The sequence below is a fragment of the Rhinoderma darwinii genome, chromosome 6 (assembly GCF_050947455.1).
Source record: "Rhinoderma darwinii isolate aRhiDar2 chromosome 6, aRhiDar2.hap1, whole genome shotgun sequence".
NCBI lineage: Eukaryota > Metazoa > Chordata > Amphibia > Anura > Rhinodermatidae > Rhinoderma > Rhinoderma darwinii.
In genome coordinates, this window is record NC_134692.1 from 92,079,919 (window position 1) to 92,102,584 (window position 22,666).

Sequence of the window (22,666 nt, forward strand, 5' to 3'; positions counted from 1 at the left end):
AAGGCGCTCCTAGAGGATTTTGGGGCCTTCTTTGTATTCGAATACATTTTAGGCACAATGTCCGGTTTGAAGGGCTCTTGTGATGCCAAAACAGTGGGAACCCCCCAAAAAAGACCCCATTTTGGGAACTACACCCCACAAGGAATTCATCTAGGGGTGTAGTGAGCATTTTGACCCGACAGGTGTTTCATAGATTTTGTTAGAATTGGGCAGTGAAAATAAAAAAAATACTTTTTCTTCAATAAGACATAGCTTTAGCTCCAAATGTTTCATTTTCTCAACAAAGGAGAAAAATAACCCCAACATTTAAAGGGGTTTTCCAGAAGTAAAAAATTACTTTTAATTAAACTAAACAATAAAAAACATTTAACTTTGTAATGTACTTACGTTTGATTAGCTGGCTGTATCGTCGTATCCCCTCTTCCGTCACGTGACCGCTTGTCCATGTAAAATTTGCACTTCCTGTGCATACCCGTCCATTCGCGCCTAACTTCCGGTTTGCGGTTTCCGGTTTTCAGTGTACGGGTACGTCATAACTGTACCACGTGTTTTCCCCATCTGCTTAGAGCATGCGTGGTTGTGTCTACCACGCATGCTCTGTTAAATGGTATGGCTGCGTCTTCAGCAGCAGTTTCATTGCGCATGCGCAAGTTTTAGTATGTGGTATCGGTGTGCACTGTGATGGCCGTGTCTACTGTAGCTCGCTCTCTCCTTCTCCTCCTCACAGTCCGAAGCGCATGTGAGGAGGAGGAGGAGGAGGGTGTTTATTTGGTCACTGTAGGAGCGTAATCCCCAAGCCCGGGTTTGGGGATTCCGCTCCAGGAGAAGTCACAGACTTCACTGTGTCCATATATGGACACAGTGACTTCTGAAGCGGAATCACCGTCGAATTGGCCGGGGATTCCGCTCCAAGAGAAGTCACAGACTTCACTGTGTCCATATATGGACAGTGACGTCAGAGACTAATGAAGCGGAATCCCCGACGATGTGGCCGGGGATTCCGCTCCAAGAGAAGTCACATACTTCACTGTGTCCATATATGGACAGTGACGTCAGAGACTAATGAAGCGGAATCCCTGCCGATGTGGCCGGGGATTCCGCTCCAGGAGAAGTCACTGACTTCACTGTGTCCATATATGGACAGTGATGTCAGTGACTTCTGAAGCGGAATCCCCGCCGATGTGGCCGGGGATTCCGCTCCAGGAGAAGTCACTGACTTCACTGTGTCCATATATGGACAGTGACGTCAGTGACTTCTGAAGCGGAATCCCCGCCGATGTGGCCGGGGATTCCGCTCCAGGAGAAGTACCTCACTTCACTGTTCATATATGGACAGTGAAGTGAGAGATTTCTCCAGAGCCGTCCCCTACAGGAAAGTAGGGGGGTGGCATTGCCTACAGGGGGGGCTATGTGGCATTACCTACAGGGGGGGCTATGTGGCATTACCTACAGGGGGGGCTATGTGGCATTACCTACAGGGGGGGCTATGTGGCATTACTTACAGGGGGCTGTGTGGCATTACTTACAGGGGGCTGTGTGGCATTACTTACAGGGGGCTGTGTGGCACTGCCTACAAGGGGGATGTGTGGCATTGCCTACAGAGGGGCTGTGTGGCATTACCTACAGGGGGGCTGTGTGGCATTACCTACAGGGGGGCTGTGTGGCATTACCTACAGGGGGGCTGTGTGGCATTACCTACAGGGGGGCTGTGTGGCATTACCTACAGGGGGGCTGTGTGGCATTACCTACAGCGGGGCTGTGTGGCATTACCTACAGCGGGGCTGTGTGGCATTACCTACAGCGGGGATGTGTGGCATTACCTACAGCGGGGATGTGTGGCATTACCTACAGCGGGGATGTGTGGCATTACCTACAGGGGGCTGTGGCAGTATCTATAGAAGGTAGTGTGTGGCATTATCTACAGGGGGCAGTGTGTGGCAGGAAATTGACAAATGAAATTCATCCGTTTTTAAAACGGACAAGGAAAAAAATGGGTACAAAACGGGTTAAAAGTGAAAGCATGGCCCGGAACGTGAACATACCCTGACATTTATCAGGCTGTGGAAGGGGCGGGTGAGGGAGACGGGTGCCTGTACTTAGATCAGGGATAGATGGAGACACAAAGGATAATGATGATTATTACTGTGTTAGGGCTTATTCAGACGAACGTGTAATACGTCCGTGCAACGCGTGTGATTTTCACGCGCCTCGCACGGACCTATATTAGTCTATGGGGCCGTGCAGACTGTCAGTGAGTTTCATGCAGCGTGTGTCCGCTGCGTAAAACTCACGACATGTCCGATATTTGTGTTTTCGCGCATCACGCACCCATTGAAGTCAATGGGTGCGTGAAAATCAATCGCAGCACACGGAAGCACTTCCGTGGTACGCGCGTGATTCGCGCAACAGCAGTAAAAAGTATGAATGAAAACAGAAAAGCACCACGTTCTTTTCTGTTTACAAACATATAAACAGTGTCATAATGATGGCGGCTGCGCGAAAATCACACAGCCACACATCATACGCGGCTGACACACGGAGCTGTTATGTACCTTTTGCGCGCACAAAACGATGTGTTTTTTGCGCAAGCAAAAGGCACACGCTGGTGTAATCCGGCCTCAGACAGTGTGCAGGGAGGGAGGAGCGTCTGCCTGTAATCTGTAATTAGAGCAGGGAAGGACCATGTGACCATAGAGGGGCGTGGCAGTATGCAAATAGCTGAGGTGCTTTGGAGGAAGGGGGAGGATGCAACTGGGTATAGTGGGTTACAAGACAGGAAACAGCCAGTAAGGGATGTAAACAAACAGCAAGGGATGTAAACAAACAGAAAAAGCAGCAGTGACGATGGAAATCACACAGAAACTGGTTAGAAGTTTAATAGGGGGTATTAGGGAAGGCAAATCAAGGCTGGGGGACATTTTTTAGAATTTTTTTTTTTTCCTGGACAACCCCTTTAAGCAGTTTCTCACGAATACAGCAGCACCCCATATGTGGTCATAAACTGCGATTTGGGCACACAGTAGGGCTCAGAAGGGAAGGAGTGCCATTTGGCTTTTGGAGTGCAGATTTTGATGGATCGATTTCTGGGCACTATGTCGCATTTGCAAAGCCCCTGTGGGACCAAAACAGTGGAAACCCCCCAGAAGTAACCCTGTTTTAGAACCTACACCCCTCAATGTATTCACCTAGGGGTGTAGTGAGCATGTTAACTCCGCAGGTGTTCTGCAGAATTTAGTGTGCACTAGAGCTGGGCGATTTTGCCAAAAAATAGAATCTAGATTTTTTTCAACACTATGGACGATTTTCGATTTGAATCTCGAGTTTTCCGATTTTTGTTGAATAAACTGAAAAAATAAATAAATACCAAGATAAAAGATAGGGTATTTGTTACATTTCTAGTAAACAATGTACGTATATGTGGTGCATATGAGCAGCAGGAGAACCGTGAGACATGAGGTAAAATTCACATAAATTTTTCCCCACGGTTAGCATGTACATATGGAAAGATCCAGACATACACGCTTAAAGGGGTTGTCCGGGAATACATTTTATTTCAATTTTAACTTAGTCATATATAAAAACATTTCTAATATAGTGTCTACTTTCCTGTGCCAGCGTTCTCCTTTTCTGATCTGCCGTCACGTGACCGCACCAAGGGTTAATTTTTTTAGTTCCTGTCAGGTACCGTGTCTTTACTCAGCCAGCACTTCCGGCTGAGAAAGGCACGGCGCGTCATCAACTTAATTTCCAGGCAGTGGGCCGGGCGGATGTTTCAGGAGCTCTTCATAGCTCCGCCTCCTCTGCTCCCGCCGCCTGTAGATGTAGTTAATGCACCTTGTCTTTACACAGCAGGAAGTGCTGGCTGAGCATCCATCTTAGTACACGCCCCCTCCTTCTATCTCGTCATCCACGCCTCCTCAGCCCTCTTCACACTCGTAGTTCCCGCACTGCCCGGCTGTCTTGTCTCTTCCCTAACACGCCCCATACTCCCTTTTTTTTTTTTTTTTAATCTTGTCCTCCACGCTCCCTCCTCCTCCTCCTATTGTCCTCCTATCGCTAATGGCCCTTTTTTTTATTTTTTTTATCTATTGGCCTAATTACTGTCTGCAACAACATTTGTTAATTGAATAAAGTGTTCAAATTGTCTTCATCTATCTGTTGGACTGGTTTATTTCTCTCCAAACCACAGCACTGCATTATACATTATACTGTGTAGGGAGGGAGCTGCTTGGAATTAGAGCAGGGAATGATCCTGTGAACATAGAAGGGCGTGGCAGTATGCAAATAGCTGAGATGCTTTGGAGGAAAGGGGGGGGGGGAATGTAAGCTGTCTCAGATGCAGCAGGGGGTCATGGGTATGGTGGGTTACAAGCCCGGAAATCACCAGGACCAGAAGCAAGGGATGTAAACACACAGCAAGAGATGTAAACAAACACAAACAGCAGCAGTGACAATGGAGATCAAACCGAAACTGGTTAGAAGTTTAATTGGGGGTATTAGGGAAGGCAAACCAAGGCTGGGTGACACTTGTTACAATTTTTTTTTTTTTCCCTGGACAACCCCTTTAAGGCCTTTTTTACACTGGGCAATTATCAGGCAGACAATCGTTCATAGAATGCTCATTGTCCCATGTAAACAGGGCAGTGATTAGTAGATTAACGAGCAAACGCTCGTTCATCAGCTGATCGTATCGTTTTAAAAAAACTTTAATATTGTTATTGGCAGCACATCTGCCGACGTGATAATGTATGGGGACGAGCGATTGGAGTAAGGAGTGCTCGTCCCCATACATAGCTCCTTGTGACTGAAGCAAACAAGCACCGAAAAACGAGCTGTCTTGTTGATCGGCGCTCGTTTCACCGGACAAAATTGGCCGGTGTAATAGGCCCTTTAACATGTCCCATGGCCTGGGGTAAATTATAATAAATTTGTTGGGTCACAGTAAACAGCTGTTTGGGCACACTGTAGGGCTCAGAAGGGAGGGAGTGCCATGTGGCTTTTGGAGCGTGGATTTTGCTTGGTAGTAGTTTTGTTTGCCCAGTTTACATGTACCCCCACATTATAATTGAAAACACCAGCAATAAGAGTACATCAGGGGCATAGTCGGGTGGTATAATAATGGGGTAAAAAAATAAATAAATGATCCATAGATGTGTGTTACTCTGTGAAGTAATCCTTGATGTACAGGCCAGTGTCGCACTGATAAATGGTGTCGTTTCTTATCCCCCTTATGGTACACACCTTTGCAGTTTAGGGGATTTTGCTGGGAAAGTGTTGTCCTGGATAAGATATGTTTGGGCCCTACCATTCCTGGTACCCTTGTTTTAGGGCCTTGATAAATCGCCTCTTGAAACAGAAGAAATGTTCCCCTCAGGCTTGCACAACATATTCATTCTTTCCTGAATTATTGGAGCCTTAACTAATTTTATTTGTTCATAGACGTAGTGGTATGAGGGCCGTTTTTGTGCGGGATGAGCTGTAGTTATTGGTATCATTTTGGATACATGCGACTTTTTGATCACTTTTTATCCTATTTTTTGGGTGTCCAGGTGACCAAAAAAACAGCAATTCTGGCATAGTTTTTTAGGTTTTATACAGCGTTCACCACACGTTATAAATTACATGTTAAATTTATTCTGTGGGTCAGTCCGATTCCGGCGATACGTATTTTATAGCACTTTTTTGTTTTACAACTTTTTGCACAATAAAATTACTTTTGTAAAAAGAATGTGTTTTTTCGGTCGCTATGTTTTTAAAGCCATAACTTTTTAATTTTTTCGTCGATGGAGTTGTATGAGGGCTTCTCTTTTTGCGAGATGAGCTATAGTTTTTGTAGGTGCCATGTTTGGGTATATGCGACTTTTTGATCATAAAACAGAAATTCTGGCATTGTTTTTATGTTTTTTGTTTTTTTTTTTTACACCTTTCCCTGCGTGGACTAAATAACAGAATATTTTTAGCGTTAAGGCGGGATTCACACGACAGGGTTTCCCGGCTGGGTGCCGGCCGTTCATAAATCGGCCGGCACCCGGCTGCATTAGGAATAATAGACCCCTAATGGGTCTATTCACACGACCGATTTTTTGACGGCCGGGAAAACCGGCCGTCAAAAAATAGGACATGCTCTATTTTCGGCCGGGTGCCCGGCCGCCCGGCTCCCATAGAAGTCTATGGGGCCGGGTAATACCCGGCCATCACCGGAATGTGTCCCGAGTGATGGCCGGGTCTACCGTCGCTCGCGCACTCTCTCTCCTCCTCACAGTGCAGAGTGCATGTGAGGAGGAGGAGGAGGGTCTTTTATTGCTCGCTGTAGGAGTCGGAATCCCCAATCCCCGGCCGGGGATTGGGGATTCCGCTACAGGAGAAGTGCGTGACTACACTGTCCATATATGGACACAGCGAAGTCACGCACTAATGCAGCGGAATCCCCGACTCTATGGCCGGGGATGCCGCTACAGGAGAAGTGAGTGAATACTCTGTCCATATATGGACACAGTGACGTCACTCACTTCTGAAGCGGAATTCCCGACCTGTGGCAGGGAATTCCTCTTCAGGAGAAGTCCGTGACTACACTGGCCATATATGGACATTGAAGTCAGTGACTTCTCCTGGAAGGGGGATGGGTGTAACCTACAGGGGGCTGTGTGGGATCACCTACAGGGGACTTGGTGGAATCACCTACAGGGGGCAGGGTGGCATCACCTACAGGGGGGCAGGGTGGGTGGCATCACCTACAGGGGGCAGGGTGGCATCACCTACAGGGGGGCAGGGTGGGTGGCATCACCAACAGGGGGCTGGGTGGCATCACCAACAGGGGGCTGGGTGGCATCACCAACAGGGGGCTGGGTGGCATTACCTACAGGGGGCTGGGTGGCATTACCTACAGGGGGCTGGGTGGCATTACCTACAGGGGGCTGGGTGGCATTACCTACAGGGGGCTGGGTGGCATTACCTGCAGGGGGCTGGGTGGCATTACCTGCAGGGGGCTGGGTGGCATTACCTGCAGGGGGCTGGGTGGCATTACCTGCAGGGGGCTGGGTGGCATTACCTACAGGGGGCTGGGTGGCATCACCAACAGGGGGCTGGGTGGCATTACCTACCAGGGGGGCTGTGGCATTATCTACAAAGGGCTGTGTGTGGCAACAAATTTAAATGAAATTCATCCGATTTTAAAACGGACAGGGAAAAAAACGGATGCAAATAGAGTCCAAATCGGCCGGTAAAAACGGCAACTCGGCCCGGAACGGAATCGGAACGGATGCAAATCGGATACAAACCGGCCGGGAAAATCGGCCAAAAACGGCCGATTTTTCCCGGCCGACACTCGGACCCTGTCGTGTGAATGAGGCCTTAGGCTGTTAGTCACTGCGATGCCAAATATGTATGATTTTATTTTATTTTTTCAATAATGAAGGACTTGATAACTGAAAAGGGCGATTGTGTTTTATTCTATTAGTTGAAATGTTTTATATTTTGTACAACTTTTATTTTATTTTAACTTTTTTTACACCTTTTTAGTCCCACTAGGGGACTTAAAGGTCCAACTGTCTGATTTTTTTTCTAATACATTGCACTACCTATGTATTAGATCTGTCACTGATAGCAAGCCGATTAGGCTTCGCCTCCCAGCGGGGCCTAACAGGCTTTCGTAATGGCAAAGCAGGAGGCCATTGTTAGGCCTCCTGTTGCCATAGCAGCAGTCGGCAGCCCTGCGATCGCATGCAGGGCTGTCGATTTGCTGCCAACCTCTAAGATGCAGCTGCATCTAAGGGGTTTATGGCAGGGACCGGTGCTAATTTCAGTCCCCGCCACTACAGCAGGTTGTCAGCTGTAAGATACAGCTGACATCCGGGGATGATGGCACCGACTCGGCTTCTGTGCCGGTGCCATGCATTTGCCTTAACCCCTTAACGACCAAGGACGAAAATGAACGTCATGGTCGGCTGCTAGTTCCCACACCATGACGTTCATTTTCATCCGCATTTCAAACTGTCACTCTGTGTAAACACAGAGTGACAGACCCGCGCTGACAGCTGTCCTAGACAGCTGAGACATCAGTCTCGCCGGACAGCGGACCATCGCCGCTGCTTTCGGCAGTTAACCCCTTAAGTGCGGCGACTGATTGCCGTCGCCGCATTTAAGTCGTTTGAAGCACATCAGCAGCCCCCACGAAGTGATCGTGGGGGCTACCGATGCTTGTCACGGCAATCGAGGTCAGATAATGACCTCCGGGTTGCCATGTACGGAAGCCTCGGAGGAACAGCCTCCGGCCGTTCCTCCTCTGCTTCCTGTCAGTGTGACAGTCACGTCACAATGTCAGTTAGAGTACATTACACTACGTGTGTAATGTACTCTAGCAGCGATCAAAGCTGCAAGTCTAAATGTCACCTAGTGGGACAAGTTAAAAAAGTAATAAAAATGTTTTAAAAAAAGTGTAAAAATAAAAGTTATAAGTTCTATAAACACTAAATGCTTTTTTTCCTATAATAAGACTTTTATTATAGAAAAAAAATGAACACGTTAAAGTACACATATTTGGTATCACCGCGTTCGTAACGACCCCAACTATAAAACTAGAATGTTATTTTTCCCGCACGATGAACACCCCAAAAAAAAATCAATAAAAAACTACGACAATCGCAATTTTTTTGGTCACCACCGCTCCCTAAATAAAGAATAAAAAGTGATCAAAAAGTTGCATGTACCCGAAAATAGTACCAATAAAAACTTCTATCCGTCCCGCAAAAAACAAGCCCTTACACAGCTTTTTTTTGACAAAAAAATTACGGCTCTCAGAATATGGTGCCACAGAATTTTTTTTTAAATAAATAAGTCATTTTATTGCGCAAACGCTAAAAAAAAGGACCAAACCTATATACATCTGGTATCGCCGTAATCGTACAAACACGCAGAATAAAGTAAAAATGTCACCTATAGCGTACGGTGATCGCCGCAAAAAGAAAACCTAAAAAACTGTGTCAGAATTCCTGTTTTTTGCTCAGGATTGCAAAAAAATTGAATAAAAAGTGATCAAAAAAATCGCATGTACCCCAAAATGGTACCAATGAAAACTACAGATTGTCCCGCAACAAATAAGCCCTCACACAGCTCCGGTGGTGAAAAAATAAAAAAGTTCTGGCTCTCAGAATATAGCGATGCAAAATGTGCAGAGTGTTCCAAAAGCGGGTAAGATCGGCACCATTTATCAGTGCGACACCGGCCACATATCTATGAATTATTATTTATTTACCCCATTATTATACCCTCTTATTATGCCCTGATGTACTCCGCACAGATTACACATACCCTGATGTTCTCCGCACATATTACATATGCCCCCACATTATAAACTGAAATACCAGCGAAACCCAAAACAGAAACCTACCAAGCAAAATCTGCGCTCCAAAAGCAAAATGGCGTCCCTCCCTTCTGAGGTCTGCAGCGTGCCCAAGCAGCAGTTTGTGCCCACACATATGGCGTCGCCATACCTGAGAGAACCCGCTTAACGTTTTATGAGGTATTTGTCTTCTGTGGCACAAACTGGGCACAACATATTATGCACTAAAATGGCGTATCAGTGGGAAATTGCAATTTTCACTTTGAACCATCCGCTGCGCATTAACCCCTTTGCGCACTATGACTTAATTGCCCGTCATGATGCAGCGGTTGATGTATGGAGCCGGCTCACGTGCTGAGCCCGCTCCATACGCTGCGGGTGTCAGCTGTGTATTACAGCAGGCCCCCTCGGTACTAACGGACAGGTACAGCGATCGCTCTGTTACAGAAGCCTGTAAGAATAACAATATACTGCAATACATTAGTATTGCAGTATATTGTACCAGCGATCCAATGATCGCTGGATCAAGTCCCCTAAGGGGATTGATTAATAAAATGTGTAGAAGAATTAGTTATTAGTAGTGAGAATTTTTTTTTTTTTTAAAGTTAAAAAAACAAAACACCTTTTCGCATTTTTCTTCTAAATTAATGTAAAAAAATGAACAAAATTGGTATCGCTACGTCCGTAAAAGTCCGAACTATTACAATATACCATTATTTAATTTGCACAGTGAACACCTTAAAAAAAAATGTAATAATTGAAACCGCCAAAATCTCTCTTTTTTTTTTTTTTGTCACCTTCGCTCTAAAAAAAAAAATGTAATACAACTTTTGAATCACTTTTTATGTACCAAACAATGGTACCAATAAAAACTGCAGCTCCTCCCGCAAGAAATAAGCCCTCACACCACTCTATTGATGGAAAAATAAAAAAGTTATGGCTCTTGGAAAGCGGGGAGTGAAAATCTAAAATATGAAAGCAAAAAATGGATCAGTCCTGAAAGGGTTAATTCATTTCTAATGAAAACTTTTGACCACATGTGGGGTATTTCCGTACTCGGGAGAAATTGCTTTATAAAAAATCGTTGTTTTTTTCCTCTTTTATCCCTTGTGAAAATGAGAAAATGCAACATTTTAGTGGAAAAAATGTTGATATTAATTTTCGCGCCCTAATTCCAATAAACTCTGCAAAAGACCCGAGGGGTGTAAATGCTCACTATACCCCTAGAAAAATACCTTAAGGGGTCTAGTTTTCGAAATGGGGTCGTTTATGGGGAGTTTCTATCGTTCTGGCAGCTCAAAGCTTCTCCAAATGTACAGTGGGGCCTAAAACATTTTCAAGCAAAATATGAGTCCTGAAAGCCTCCGGGTGCACCCTTCCTTTGGGGCCCTGCCGTGTGTCCAAACAACGCATTAGGGCCACAATGTGGGTATTTTTGAAAACAGGAGAAAGAGGGTGATAGATTTTGGGATGTGTTTCTTCATTTTCATGTTCGCTTTACAAAGAAATCGGTCTTCAAACTAATACTTTTATGAAAAAAGTGAAATTATTTTTTTTTTTCACCTGCTATGTATTAAATTTAGCAAAAAACTGTGGGGTCAAAATACTTACTATACCCTTAGGTAAATACCTTAAGGGGTCTAGTTTTCTAAATGTGGTCATTTGTGGGGGTTTCCATCACTCAGACCTATGAGCCTCTGAAAACCTGGCTTGGTGCAGGAAAGCAAAATGTACTTCAAAATGTATAAAATTATTATTCAATTTGTAAGTCCTCTAAATTGCTGAAAATTTATTTTATTTTTTCAAAAGTGCTGCCAAAATAGAGTAAAGAGATAGAAATATATATTTAATTATATATTTTTTTACAGTATGTGTGTACATATGTGACATACTGCAGTTAAAAATAGGGGAAAATGGTATTTTTGACAAAATTTCTTCCATTTTTCTATTTTTTTATTAATTTCCGCAAATCGTATCAGTCTACTTTTACCACTAAAATAAAGTACAACGTGACGAAAAAACAATGTCAGAATTACTTGGATATTCAAAACTTTCACAGAGTTATTCTCTGATAAAGTCAGACATACCAGATTTGACAAATCTGGCTTGGTCATTAAGGTACAAACATGCCCGGTCATTAAGGGGTTAAGTATACAACAAATTGTGGGAAGCACTGGCTTTCCATGACGTATACTTATGACGAATGTCGGGAAGGGGTTAATAGCAGCCTATGTTGCACTATATAGGCTTGAATGCTTCTTAAACCATTGTTTTGTTTTTGTTTTTTTCTTCTTTTAGAAAATAGAACTTCCAAAAAAGGTGTCCATGCTTTATCCATCATATGAATTACATCTGTATGGTGAGGGTGTTTACATGGAGGAAAACAAAAATCTTTCCTTAACTGGAATTCCAGTTTTATTTCTTCCTGGGAATGCTGGCAGTTACAAGCAGGGTATGTGAAATGTTATATTATTACATTTCTACAAATAAAGCTAAGTGAAAAATGTAGCATTTAAAGTGGGTCTGTCTTTAAGGGCAGCATTTTATATGGTCAGGTATGTTTTACTATTAGGGTATGTTCACACGTAGTATTTTCAGGTGTATTTCGGTACGTTTACGCCTCGAAAAACGCCTGATAAAATAAAAGCTGACTGCCTAAAAACATCTGTGCATTGAAATCAATGGGATAAACTGCATTTAGTTAATTTACGGGGTGTGTACTGTCAAGGGGGCGTGTTACTATGGCTGTGCCACTGTCCAATCAGATATGGACAGTGCCACAGCATGAGAGAGAGTGTGCAATTGCATCCTTTTCACCCGAACAGGCAAGGGGGCGTGTCACTGCTACGCACAGAGCTGTGGAGAGGAGAGCGCGCATGCGCGCTCTCATCTCTTCAGCTCTTGAGAGAGATCAGTCTTGTACTTTGCCAAACTGCCAAGGGGGTGTGTCACTACTACGGACAGTGTAAGAGCTGGGGAGTGCTTCCAACCGTACAACAGAACTCCAAGAATCAGCCCTCCGTCAAGCCCTGTCTTAACTGGTGCCCCGAGTATTAGTATTGCAGTATATTGTGCAAGCAATCGAATGAACGCTGGTTAAAGTCCCCTAGGGCGACAAGTAAAAAACAGTAAAATCAATTTTTTTTTATTTTTTTTATTAAAGAAAACCTTAAGTTCAAAAAATTGGCCTTTTCCCAATTTCTCCGCAAACCCAATGCAAAAAAAATAGAAAGCTAACAACTGGTAACGACGCATCCGTAAAAGTCTGAACTATTACATTATATAATTATTTAGTCCGCACGGTGAACACCATAAAAAATATCAGAATTTCTGTTTTATGGTCACTTCATCTCCCACAAAAAATGAAATAAAAAGTGATCAAAATGTACCCCCAAAATGGTACCAATATGAACTACAGCTCGCCCCGTAAAAAATAAGCCCTCATACCGCTAAATCGACGGAAAAATAAAAAAGTTATGGCTCTCAGAATATGGTGACAAAACTAAAATTGCATTTTTAACAATCAGTTTTTTCTTTGTAAAAGTAGTAAAACATAACAAAAACTATATAAATTTGTGATCGCTGTAATCGTATTGACCCGCAGAATAAAGTTAGCATGCAGTTTTTACCGCACGGTGAACGCCGTAAAAACAAAACCACCCAAAAGATTGAGGAATCTGTTTTTTTTCTACTATTCCACTCCACATATATTTCCACACATAATTATTTTTTCTCGTTTCCCACTACATTATATGGTACAAAAATGGTCTGTGAAAATCTACAACTCGTCCTGCAAAAAACAAGCCCTCATACGGCAATATTGATTGAAAAATAAAAAAGTTATGGTATTTGGAAGATGGGGAGGAAATAGAAAAGTGAAAATCCGAAAAATGGCTGCGGCGGGAAAGGGTTAAGAAAATGGGAGGTTCTCCAGAACCTCTTTATGTACTTCTTTGAACTATTGTACTGTACTGCCAGCACATAACTGCCGGGCAGCTTCCAGTCAGGCACCTGTACATTGAACCAATAAGGCTCTGTGTGAGCCTGTGTGGCACCACTAGGAGGCACCGGCACTCCCGCACGTGTGACACCTGCAAATAAGAAGGCCGCTAGGAACTAAGGCGCCCAGGTCAGTCCACACAGGAGGTAGCGCTGGAGGTAGTTAGATCGCCTGTGGTCATTTCCCTATGCCATCAATCCCCTCTCTTCATTGACTCCTCTTTTATTACCCCTCCAGCCCCTGTGTTTATGTGCCAGTGTTTATTGTCCAGCAGTCTGATCCCCAAGGCTATTTTCCCCTCTTCCATGTCTGCTGCTAATCCCATCACCTTCCTAAAGGGGTCTATCTCTTTCTCCACCTCACCCATTTGCTTGTGTTCTTATGAGTTCACAGGTTGCAGCAAAAACGTGTTTTCAGGGGAAAATCGCACCATCCCCCCCCCCCCTCACCCCATGACAGCACCACAGGTGTTGCCTATTTGTCCTAACACAAGTGATGTTAAAAGCCCCTCCCCATCCCGCCTTCACCAGTATTTTCCTGTCACTACCCTGGGGCTATCATGAGAGAGGTGAGGGGGCTGATGCAATCTCCTCCTTTCCACCATGAAACGAGGCAGACGGAAGGTCGATCGACCTTCCTCCTGATGTGTGTGCCGGAGGACTCTTTCTCCAGAGCGGGTTCTCATCTGATTGTTCTCCTGCGCTCCTGTAAGGGGTTAAGCTAGCAGTCTTCTCAGAGCACGGGTGCAGTCTCCTCCGGGAGTTCTCCCTACCCAGGTCCCCCCCCACGTGGCCCACGACTTCCAGCGGAAGTGATGTCTAAAGAATGACGTAGGACTCCGGGACTCACGCTCAAGCGGCGCAAAAACCGGAAGTCGCGCTTCTCACTCCAAATTCAAACAGTATCCATGTATCTGATGTCCACTTTAAGGTAATGGACGTTTTTGTGTCTTTCCCTGTTTGCTGTTCCTGGTATTCAGTATGCCTGAAACTTAGTTAGCAGGGTCCAGCACTACTCCCAGCCCAGTGAGTATTCTGTGTATGTGGGGGCACTTATTTATATACCTTCCTCTGCCTTATTTATGAGGCAGGCAAAGACCCCTCACAGAAGAGATGTCAGGGAAGCACTTGCATTATTCTTTCAACAAAATGATCTGCTACGCACACAAAATGTTTATGCTAGACAAGTACTTTCAAAATTATGGAGGACGAAAAACCATCCTTAGTTCAGAAAATAATACACATGGTACAAGAAGAAATCCAGAATTCATTGTCTGCACTATCGCCCTGCACCCATAGCGGAAAAACCATCCGGATCTAAAACTAAGAAACAGAAATATGTAGTCTCCTCAGATTCAAAATCTGATTATTACCATCATTCAGATTCAGAGGATTCTAGCAAAGTCAACACTTTCGCTACTCCATCTGAGGATGACAGGAAATATTACTTTTCTTCTGGGCACATGGAAACTCTTTTAAGAGCCATAAGGAATACAATGAATATTGAAGAGGTCCGGAAAAAGAGATCTGTGCAGGATGAAATGTTTGCCAGTCATTAAAAATGAATGGGAAGAACCAGAAAAAATTATCCATCCCTGGTGAATTTAGGAAACTCTTCCCATTTAGTACTCAAGATGTTCAGGATTGGGAAGAAGTCCCTAAGATTGATGCGCAGGTAGCTAAAGTTGCAAAGAAGACCAAGCTACCTTTTGAAGATTCATCATAACTAAAAGACACAATGGATGTTCATGGGAAACAACGTCCACTTTATTAAAGACAAACACTTCTACATCTTGTGTCGATGGATCCATGTGTATATGGCTTGACCAACTAGAAGAGCATCTAAACGTCAAAACCCCAAGAGATCAGATCTTAGCCTCTATTCCCCTTACTGAAAATGGCAACGGCCTTCATGGCAACGGCCGGATGCTTAAGCTGAGTCTGTTAGGGTGGCAGTGAAATTGGGAGCCCTCAACAATTCTGCTAGATGGGCTTTGTGACTAAAAATGTGGTCAGGAGATAATGTCTCCAAATCAAAATTATGTGGCGTTCCCTTTGAAGGTATTTGGACCAGCCTTAGAAAAAAATATTAGAAAAAAACCTCAGACAAAGTTCTCTCCCTGAGGGCAAACTATTTAAAAAGAAGGAATCCTCTTGTCCCCGTAGAAACCAAGAGAATTTCAGGGATAAAGGAAAGATGGGTAGATGGAGCTACCCAAAAGGAGGAAGCGGCAGTAACCTCTTTAATTCCGGAAGAGGTTCCCAGGATAAGCAATGACGCCAAGTCAGAATCTCAGAATTTATCCAGGATCCGCGCAAAATAACTTACAATCCTTGGGTGTTGAACACAATCCAGAAGGGATACAAAATAGAATTTCTTTCTTACCCTCCTACAAAATTTGTGAGTACAATACAATCATCGCCAGGTCTTCAGAAAAAACTAGGGGAATTAGTCTTGAAACTTCTTCAGATGAATGTAATTACTCCAGTTCCCAAACAAGAAGAAATGAGGAGACATTATTCAAGTCTTTTACTTGTCAGAAAGCCAGATGCAACATATCGCACCATCGTAAACCTGAAGCCACTGAACAAGTTCATAAGATACAGACTGTTCAAGATGGAATCTTTTTGCTAGACTACTCCCCTCTTTGTAAAAAATGCAGTCCTGGCCACAATCGACCTAAAGGATGTGTATTATCATGTTCTGATCCATACAGATTTCCAGGAATTTCTCAGATTCGCTATCCTTATAAATCAAGAACTCCTACGCTTCCAATTCAGAGCTCTCCCGTTTGGAATTTTATCTGCTCCGCAAACTTCTATATGGCAGACTTAGTAGCATTCCTACATTAAAGACACACTTAGGTATACAACAACACTCAGGCAAGGAACCAGTGGGCAGAGCCCCTTTTTATAGTCCAGCAGCCATTTGGGCTAATAATTGATGGATGACAGCTGGACGCGCACTGGCCCTTTTAAGGCCGTGCGGGCGTGTGCTCCCTGCAGGAATCAGTCCGAGGACCCGGAAGTAAGTGCTGGGGTCTCCCTGGAGGGATCTAACGCCGTGAAGAGAGATGGCCGGGGCCGTAAAGGGGTAAGTCTGAACGACGACCCCTGGCCATAGATGTTACAAATGAATACCTTAAAACATAGTTAGAAACAAGTAACATTAAAGATTTTCCTAAAAATATGGAAGATTTTAATCTGGAGTGGAGAGCAGACTCCAGACCCAATGAAACCCAATATCCCTAACATCTTAGCTTTTCTTCAGACAGGCCTTCTAAAGGGCCTTAAGCCAAGTACCTCAAAGGTTCAGGTGTCAGCCCTACGTATCATTGATTTGAATTATCGCAAATTACGTAATGGTTTTACCTCCTCCTTCTGCTCGTTCCTAAAGCACAAACAGGCTCCTCCTTTTTTTTTTAACACCTTTCTCAAGCAATATTTTATGGGAGCAAATGTCAGAATGTTTAGAATACCCAGGTGTTTGCAAAAAAATGTGTCCCACTAATCATTGCATTAATAACCTTAACATAATAATTATTAGTAATTATTATTATATCAGTAGTCTTATGTTTTTATTGGTGGTTTTCACTTTCAATTAGAAAAATACGTTTCCATATCACATGACCGAGTGGCTGGGCTGTAGAACCTTCAGATACAAATTTGTATCGGCGTCCCTCAGGAGCTACAGCACATATCGTGCGATTTCACCTGTCGAACTCCATTAGGCGTCCGTGGTTACCTTAGACCGCTGTGTCTAGCGTGATCCAGGTATCCAAGCATTTCCATTACTATCCAATATATGCGTACAACGTCACAAATTGTATCCGCAGGGAGGCTGCGCTCCAATTGCATCGCCACGTCAGACTACAGCCAATCAGAGGAAACGCGTCCTGTTTCAAAGACAGTGTTACCCCGTATTGGCTGACCCAGCAATATACTACACAGTGTCTATAACACGGAGCACAACACTACTTGCTTTGTTGTTAAATCTTTCATCGGTACTTTGTTCTGTCCCTTGTGCTTCCCCTCAATGGGCCACCGTGTGCCAGCATGCTGATAGACTCCAAGCATCCTCACTGGGGAGGTTGGGAGAAGAGCCTCCTTTAGGCTATGTTTACACGGAGTATTTTGCCGAGTTTTTTGATGCGGAAACCGCGTCGCAAAACTCGGCAAAAACGGCCCGAGAACGCCTCCCATTGATTTCATTGATCTCGCGGGAAAAAGAAGCGACATGCCCTATCTTTGGGCGCTTCCGCCTCTGACCTCCCATTGACTTCAATGGGAGGCAGAGAAAGCGTATTCCGTGCTGTTTTATGCCCGCGGCGCTCAATGGCCACGGGCAAAAAACGGCGCGGAAATCGGCGTGCAGGGAGAGGAAAATCTGCCTCAAAGTTCCAAACGGAATTTTGAGGCAGATATTCCTCACCCAAAATACTCCGTGTGAACATAGCCTTATGGTGAAGTTCAAGCTGAACCAGACTTGGACTTATAACCTTGAAAGCTTTAAGAAAAGAAGGCCTATGTTTAACGGATGAGTTAGTACAGCAAAAAGATGAGGGGATGGCGGCGCTCCTCCGAGACTATTATGAGGTGGTGAATTGTAGATCGCCGGCTGCAACCCACTGCAGTCCCTTGGTGCTAAATCCTTAGTACCTGGGACAAGGTAAGAGTCAGAAGGTGAGGAGAAAAAATGCAGTGTAATTACGGGTATCGGCGCCAGGCTGAAGAGGATCAGGAACGGAGTCAAGTGAATAGCTTGAATTTTTTTCTCCTCGCCTTCTGAATCTTACCTATGTTTAACGGAGGTCTGTGACGGATGCCATACAGTAACATCCATCGCTCATAGGCTTTTGTGTCATCCTTTCAAACGTATGTCTTTTTTTTTTTTTTCTTTACCGGCTGCCTCTTAATAGAATAACATAGTAGACTACTCTATTCTATACAGCAAAAAAACGGTGTACCTGACGTATGCCGCCTGACGGAGGCAAAAAGGATTCTTTTGTCCTTCGTCGGTATGGGTACGTTTGACGTATGTGACGGGAGCATTCACTACGTATACATCAAATGTACATGGAAAACACAGTGTTAACACCGTCCCGCCGCAGCCATTTTTCATATATTCATTTTCACTTTTTCCTCCCCACCTTTCAAAAGCCATAACTTTTTAAATTTTTCTGCTGATAAAGCCATATGAGCCAAAGCTTGATTTTTGCAGGACGAGTTGTAATTTTTTAGGACACCATTTATTGTACCATATAATGTACTGGGAAGGCACAGTGTCAGGCTGTGAGCAGAAGTGCATGAGTGGAGATTCACACTATATCAAGCTATTGAACTGCTGCACTCCTTTTACAGCTATTCTACATAAAAAAAAATATAGGTTCCTGTTCTGCCTGGAGAATCCGTGTCGGGAGACAGATATTAGTTCTGTGGAACTACAGGACTCAGGAGAGCAGAGTGTATATGCGTGGGATTGCGGATTATCTATTGCATACGGGCTGGGCGAGTTTGTATCCTCCGAAAAGTACTTTGGACTGATTTTCAGAATTATCTGAGTGGTAACATTTTATTTTCTGTTTTAATATAATGTACGGGGAAACTAGGGTTTGGGATGGAATGGGGAGGAAAACTGTGATCCCTGCATTGTTTTTTGGGTTTTGTTTTTATGCAGTTCACCATGCAATAAAAACGGCATGTTGAATTTATTCTGTGCGTCAATATGATTGCGGAAATACCAAATGTATATAGTTTTCAAGACCTATAACTTTTTTTTTACTTTTCCGTCGATTTGAGCAGTGTGAGGTCTATGTTTTACGGGGCGAGCTTTAGTTTTTATTGGTACATAAGACTTTTTGCTAACTTATTCAATTTTTTTGCCCCCTCTTTCTAACGGCTTAGATGGTGCAGTTGCTATTGACCACGGCATCTAAGGGGTAAAACGAGTGGGATCTCGCTCTTTGCAGTGAAGTGTTGGCTGTAATATACAGCCGACACTTGCTTAGTATGGAGCGGACTCAGTCCGTGAGAAATATTCTTGCACTATGTTGTACCTATGAACAATATCACTTTAAACTTTGCAGGGTAAGTGTATGCAGGGGAAATTTCAGTATTAACAGAGTAAATTTTCCACGTTAATCACGCTTCTTTTTTTTTTTTTTCTTTCTGCGTGTGTGTGTGTGTGTGTCTGTGTGGGATCACATTTTCAACAGGTGCCCTGGTCATTCTCTCCCCTGGACGAGCGAGTGGTGTCTTTCAGGGAAGATTGGGGCAGGTAACTGGGCGCCGAGCGGCAGATGCCTCCTTACCACCTCCGTGGCGTAAGTCCTACTGTGCGGGGTGGCCCCCGGCTTCCGGACCGGATAACCGTTTGGTCTCGGGGGTCGACTCTGGCATGGCTGGATTGGGCTAAGGGACTTCCATTGGGCAAGGAAATGCCTCCGTGCATGTTGTAGCAGTTTCTCTGCTTTCTGCGACTGGATAGCGCGTGCTGTGGTCCTGCCCCTTAAAGGTACAAAAGGCTAATTTTTTCTTTTGGTGTCAAAATCCGTTTAGAAACCAGATGAAGGTTTTGCCATTGAATAGTGTTGAATCTGTGATCAGTGCTGCTACCTGCTGAATTCTTACAATGTGTTTGGCCGAGATTTCCCATGCAGAGTCTGCTGACCCATCTAGAGCCTCCAGCCCATTAAGAGTGTGGTTCATTTTTTATAACCCACGTCCTCTGTCTTCTGTATATTGCTAGAAAAATGTAATATGGATTTATTTTTCAAGGAGGTAAAACGGAAGCTCAAAGTCTGACCTATTAAAGAATGTGAAATATGCAAGAAATTTCTTCCCGCTACATATAAGAAAGCATTGTCAGATATGTTTGGAGAAAGTTGTGAGTGCGGAAACCCCATCCCTTCTACAGCTGGTTAGAAATATGTAAGGAAGTGGCTACAGCATTATCCCAGAAGGCCCGTCCACCCTCTCCTATGCCGTTTACCTCTAGATCAATCCCGAAGGAATTGTCGGATTTAGATATCCATCAGGAAGAGGAAGAGCTGAATTCTGAGAATTCAACTGATGATAATCGTGTAAATCCATTATTCCTGGCGGAAAATACGTAACAACTTTTTAAGGCAATAAGTGGCATCATGTAGATAGAAGATGTCAAGGAGCCCAGGTCTGTCCAGGATCAAATGTTCGAGAGTCTGAACTCTAGAAGAAGAAGAAGAGTTTATCCCGTTCACTAGAATATTAAGATATTAACTAGAGTGGACAGACACAGAAAGAAGGCTGATCATCCATAGGAATTTCAATCATAAATATCCTTTCACTGAGGAAGATTTAGAAAAATGAGACTAGACTCACAGAATTGATTTTCCAGTAAAAAGATTTTTTTTTTAATGTACTCTGTTTTGAAGACAATGTTTTGAAAATCGCATTCTATTCGGACGATATGTTGTTTCTGGGGGATTCCTCCTCTTCACAGGCTATGGTGATAGCCCATAGAGACCAATACGGGAAATATTCAGGCCTTTCCATAAACTGGGACAAATTGGTGTTAATGCCAGTGAATAAGACCAGTCTCAGTCTATTTGCGTCATGTCCCTCTTGTATGCTTGTCGAAGTTTAAAAACCTAGATGTATGCATATCTACTTGTGTAACACAATATGAACACCTAAATTTAATGCAGCTAATACTTAAATTCAAACAGAAACTAGACATTTGGTGTAAAATGCCATTGACGGTAGTAGGAAGCGTAAACCTGGTCAAAATGGTGTGGATGCCGCAGCTTTTGTACTTGCTCCATAACTCCCCAATCTGGCTCCCATAGCGGTTTTTATTATTTTTTTTATTTATATAAAATCATTTTTTTATTTAGTACACTGATATAGCGTAAAAGTCATTCCAGCATTAAGCTAGAAAATTTACAGATGGCGAAGAACGAGGATTGCTTAGCTGTTCCCAATCCATACCTGTCATTTTTTGGCGTCGCAGATCCAACATTTCAGAGGTTGAGGATTGGAAGACCTAGATGATATTCGTGCCTCTTTGATAAAACATTATATGAATAACTTGTTACTGCTCGAAACGCTGGAAGCAAAAAAGTTTCAAACTTCTAATCTACATCCTTCTATTTCCCTTATGCACAAAGTATGGTGGAAAGTGAAAGATCTGCAGGGGTTAGAAGGCTGCACTCAATATACCTCTTTATGGCACACTCCGTGGCTTCTAGAACACTATTTCTTGGAGTTATTTGCATTTTGGGAATATTTAGGGGTACGATATGTTACACAGTTATTGATAGGCTCAGAGGTGAAGCCCTTTAACCAGCTCCAATTGGAGTTTGCTCTTCCGCATTCCCAATTCTACAGATATTTGCAACTGCGACACGCATGTCTTTCAGAAGAAAATAACTCCAAATTGAGACAATTAATACATTTGTTGTTGCTGACGTTATTGGTATGGCAAAATCCACAGCTGGAATGATAGCTGTCATTTATAAACATCTATTGCTCAAATTCATGGACAAAAAAAACCCCATCCTACTTGAGAAAATGGGAGGTGGATATAGGTCCCATAGAACCTGAGCAATGGATGGATTTATTACAGATGATACCGAATCTCTCGATTGGTGAAACACATAGATTATTTCAAACATATTTGCTATATAGGGTATATAGAACACCTGCTTTCCCCCACAAAATTTGTATACGTGATTACCCATTGTGTAATAGATGAAAAACAAACACTGCTATCCTGATACATATGATGGCATTGCCCAAAACTAGTCAGGTACTGGAACGAAGTGATAGATATCATCAACAACGCATATCAGGTGACTCTTGATAGCCAAGCACACATACCAGAGGACTACTATGTGGATGATCCTCCTATATTGGGGGGTGAAAAGGTGGCTGTGGCCCGATTCCATTCTAGTTGTCAGATGGGCGCAGGCACCTTTAAAGAGACTCTGTCACCACATTATAAGTGCCCTATCTCCTACATAAGGAGATGGGCGCTGTAATGTAGGTGACAGTAATGCTTTTTATTTAAAAAAAAACGATCTTTTTTCACAAAGTTAGGAGCGATTTAAGTTTATGCTAATGAGCTTTCTTAATGCCCAAGTGGGCGTACTTTTACTTTTGACCAAGTGGGCGTTGTACAGAGGAGTGCATGACGCTGACCAATCGGCATCATGCACTCCTCTTCATTCATTTACACTGCACTAGCGATATAGTTATATCACTATGTGCAGCCTCATACACAAACCCTAGCATTACTACAGTGTCCTGATAATGAATACACATGATCATCCAGCCTGGACGTCATGTGTA

At 43.6% G+C, this 22,666-nt stretch overlaps 1 protein-coding gene across 4 annotated transcripts in view; it reads left to right on the top strand.

Moving 5' to 3' along the window:
• Nucleotides 1-22,666, top strand: part of PGAP1 (post-GPI attachment to proteins inositol deacylase 1) — a 734,955-nt gene that overhangs the window by 21,810 nt on the left and 690,479 nt on the right. For 3 of the 4 annotated variants that reach the window (XM_075830035.1, XM_075830034.1, XM_075830036.1), the window contains exon 2: nt 11,636-11,789. The exons of the other annotated variant lie outside the window; for it this stretch is intronic. In XM_075830035.1, the coding sequence (XP_075686150.1) occupies nt 11,636-11,789 (154 nt within the window). The remainder of the gene's footprint in view (nt 1-11,635; nt 11,790-22,666) is intronic. 4 annotated transcript variants of the gene reach the window in all.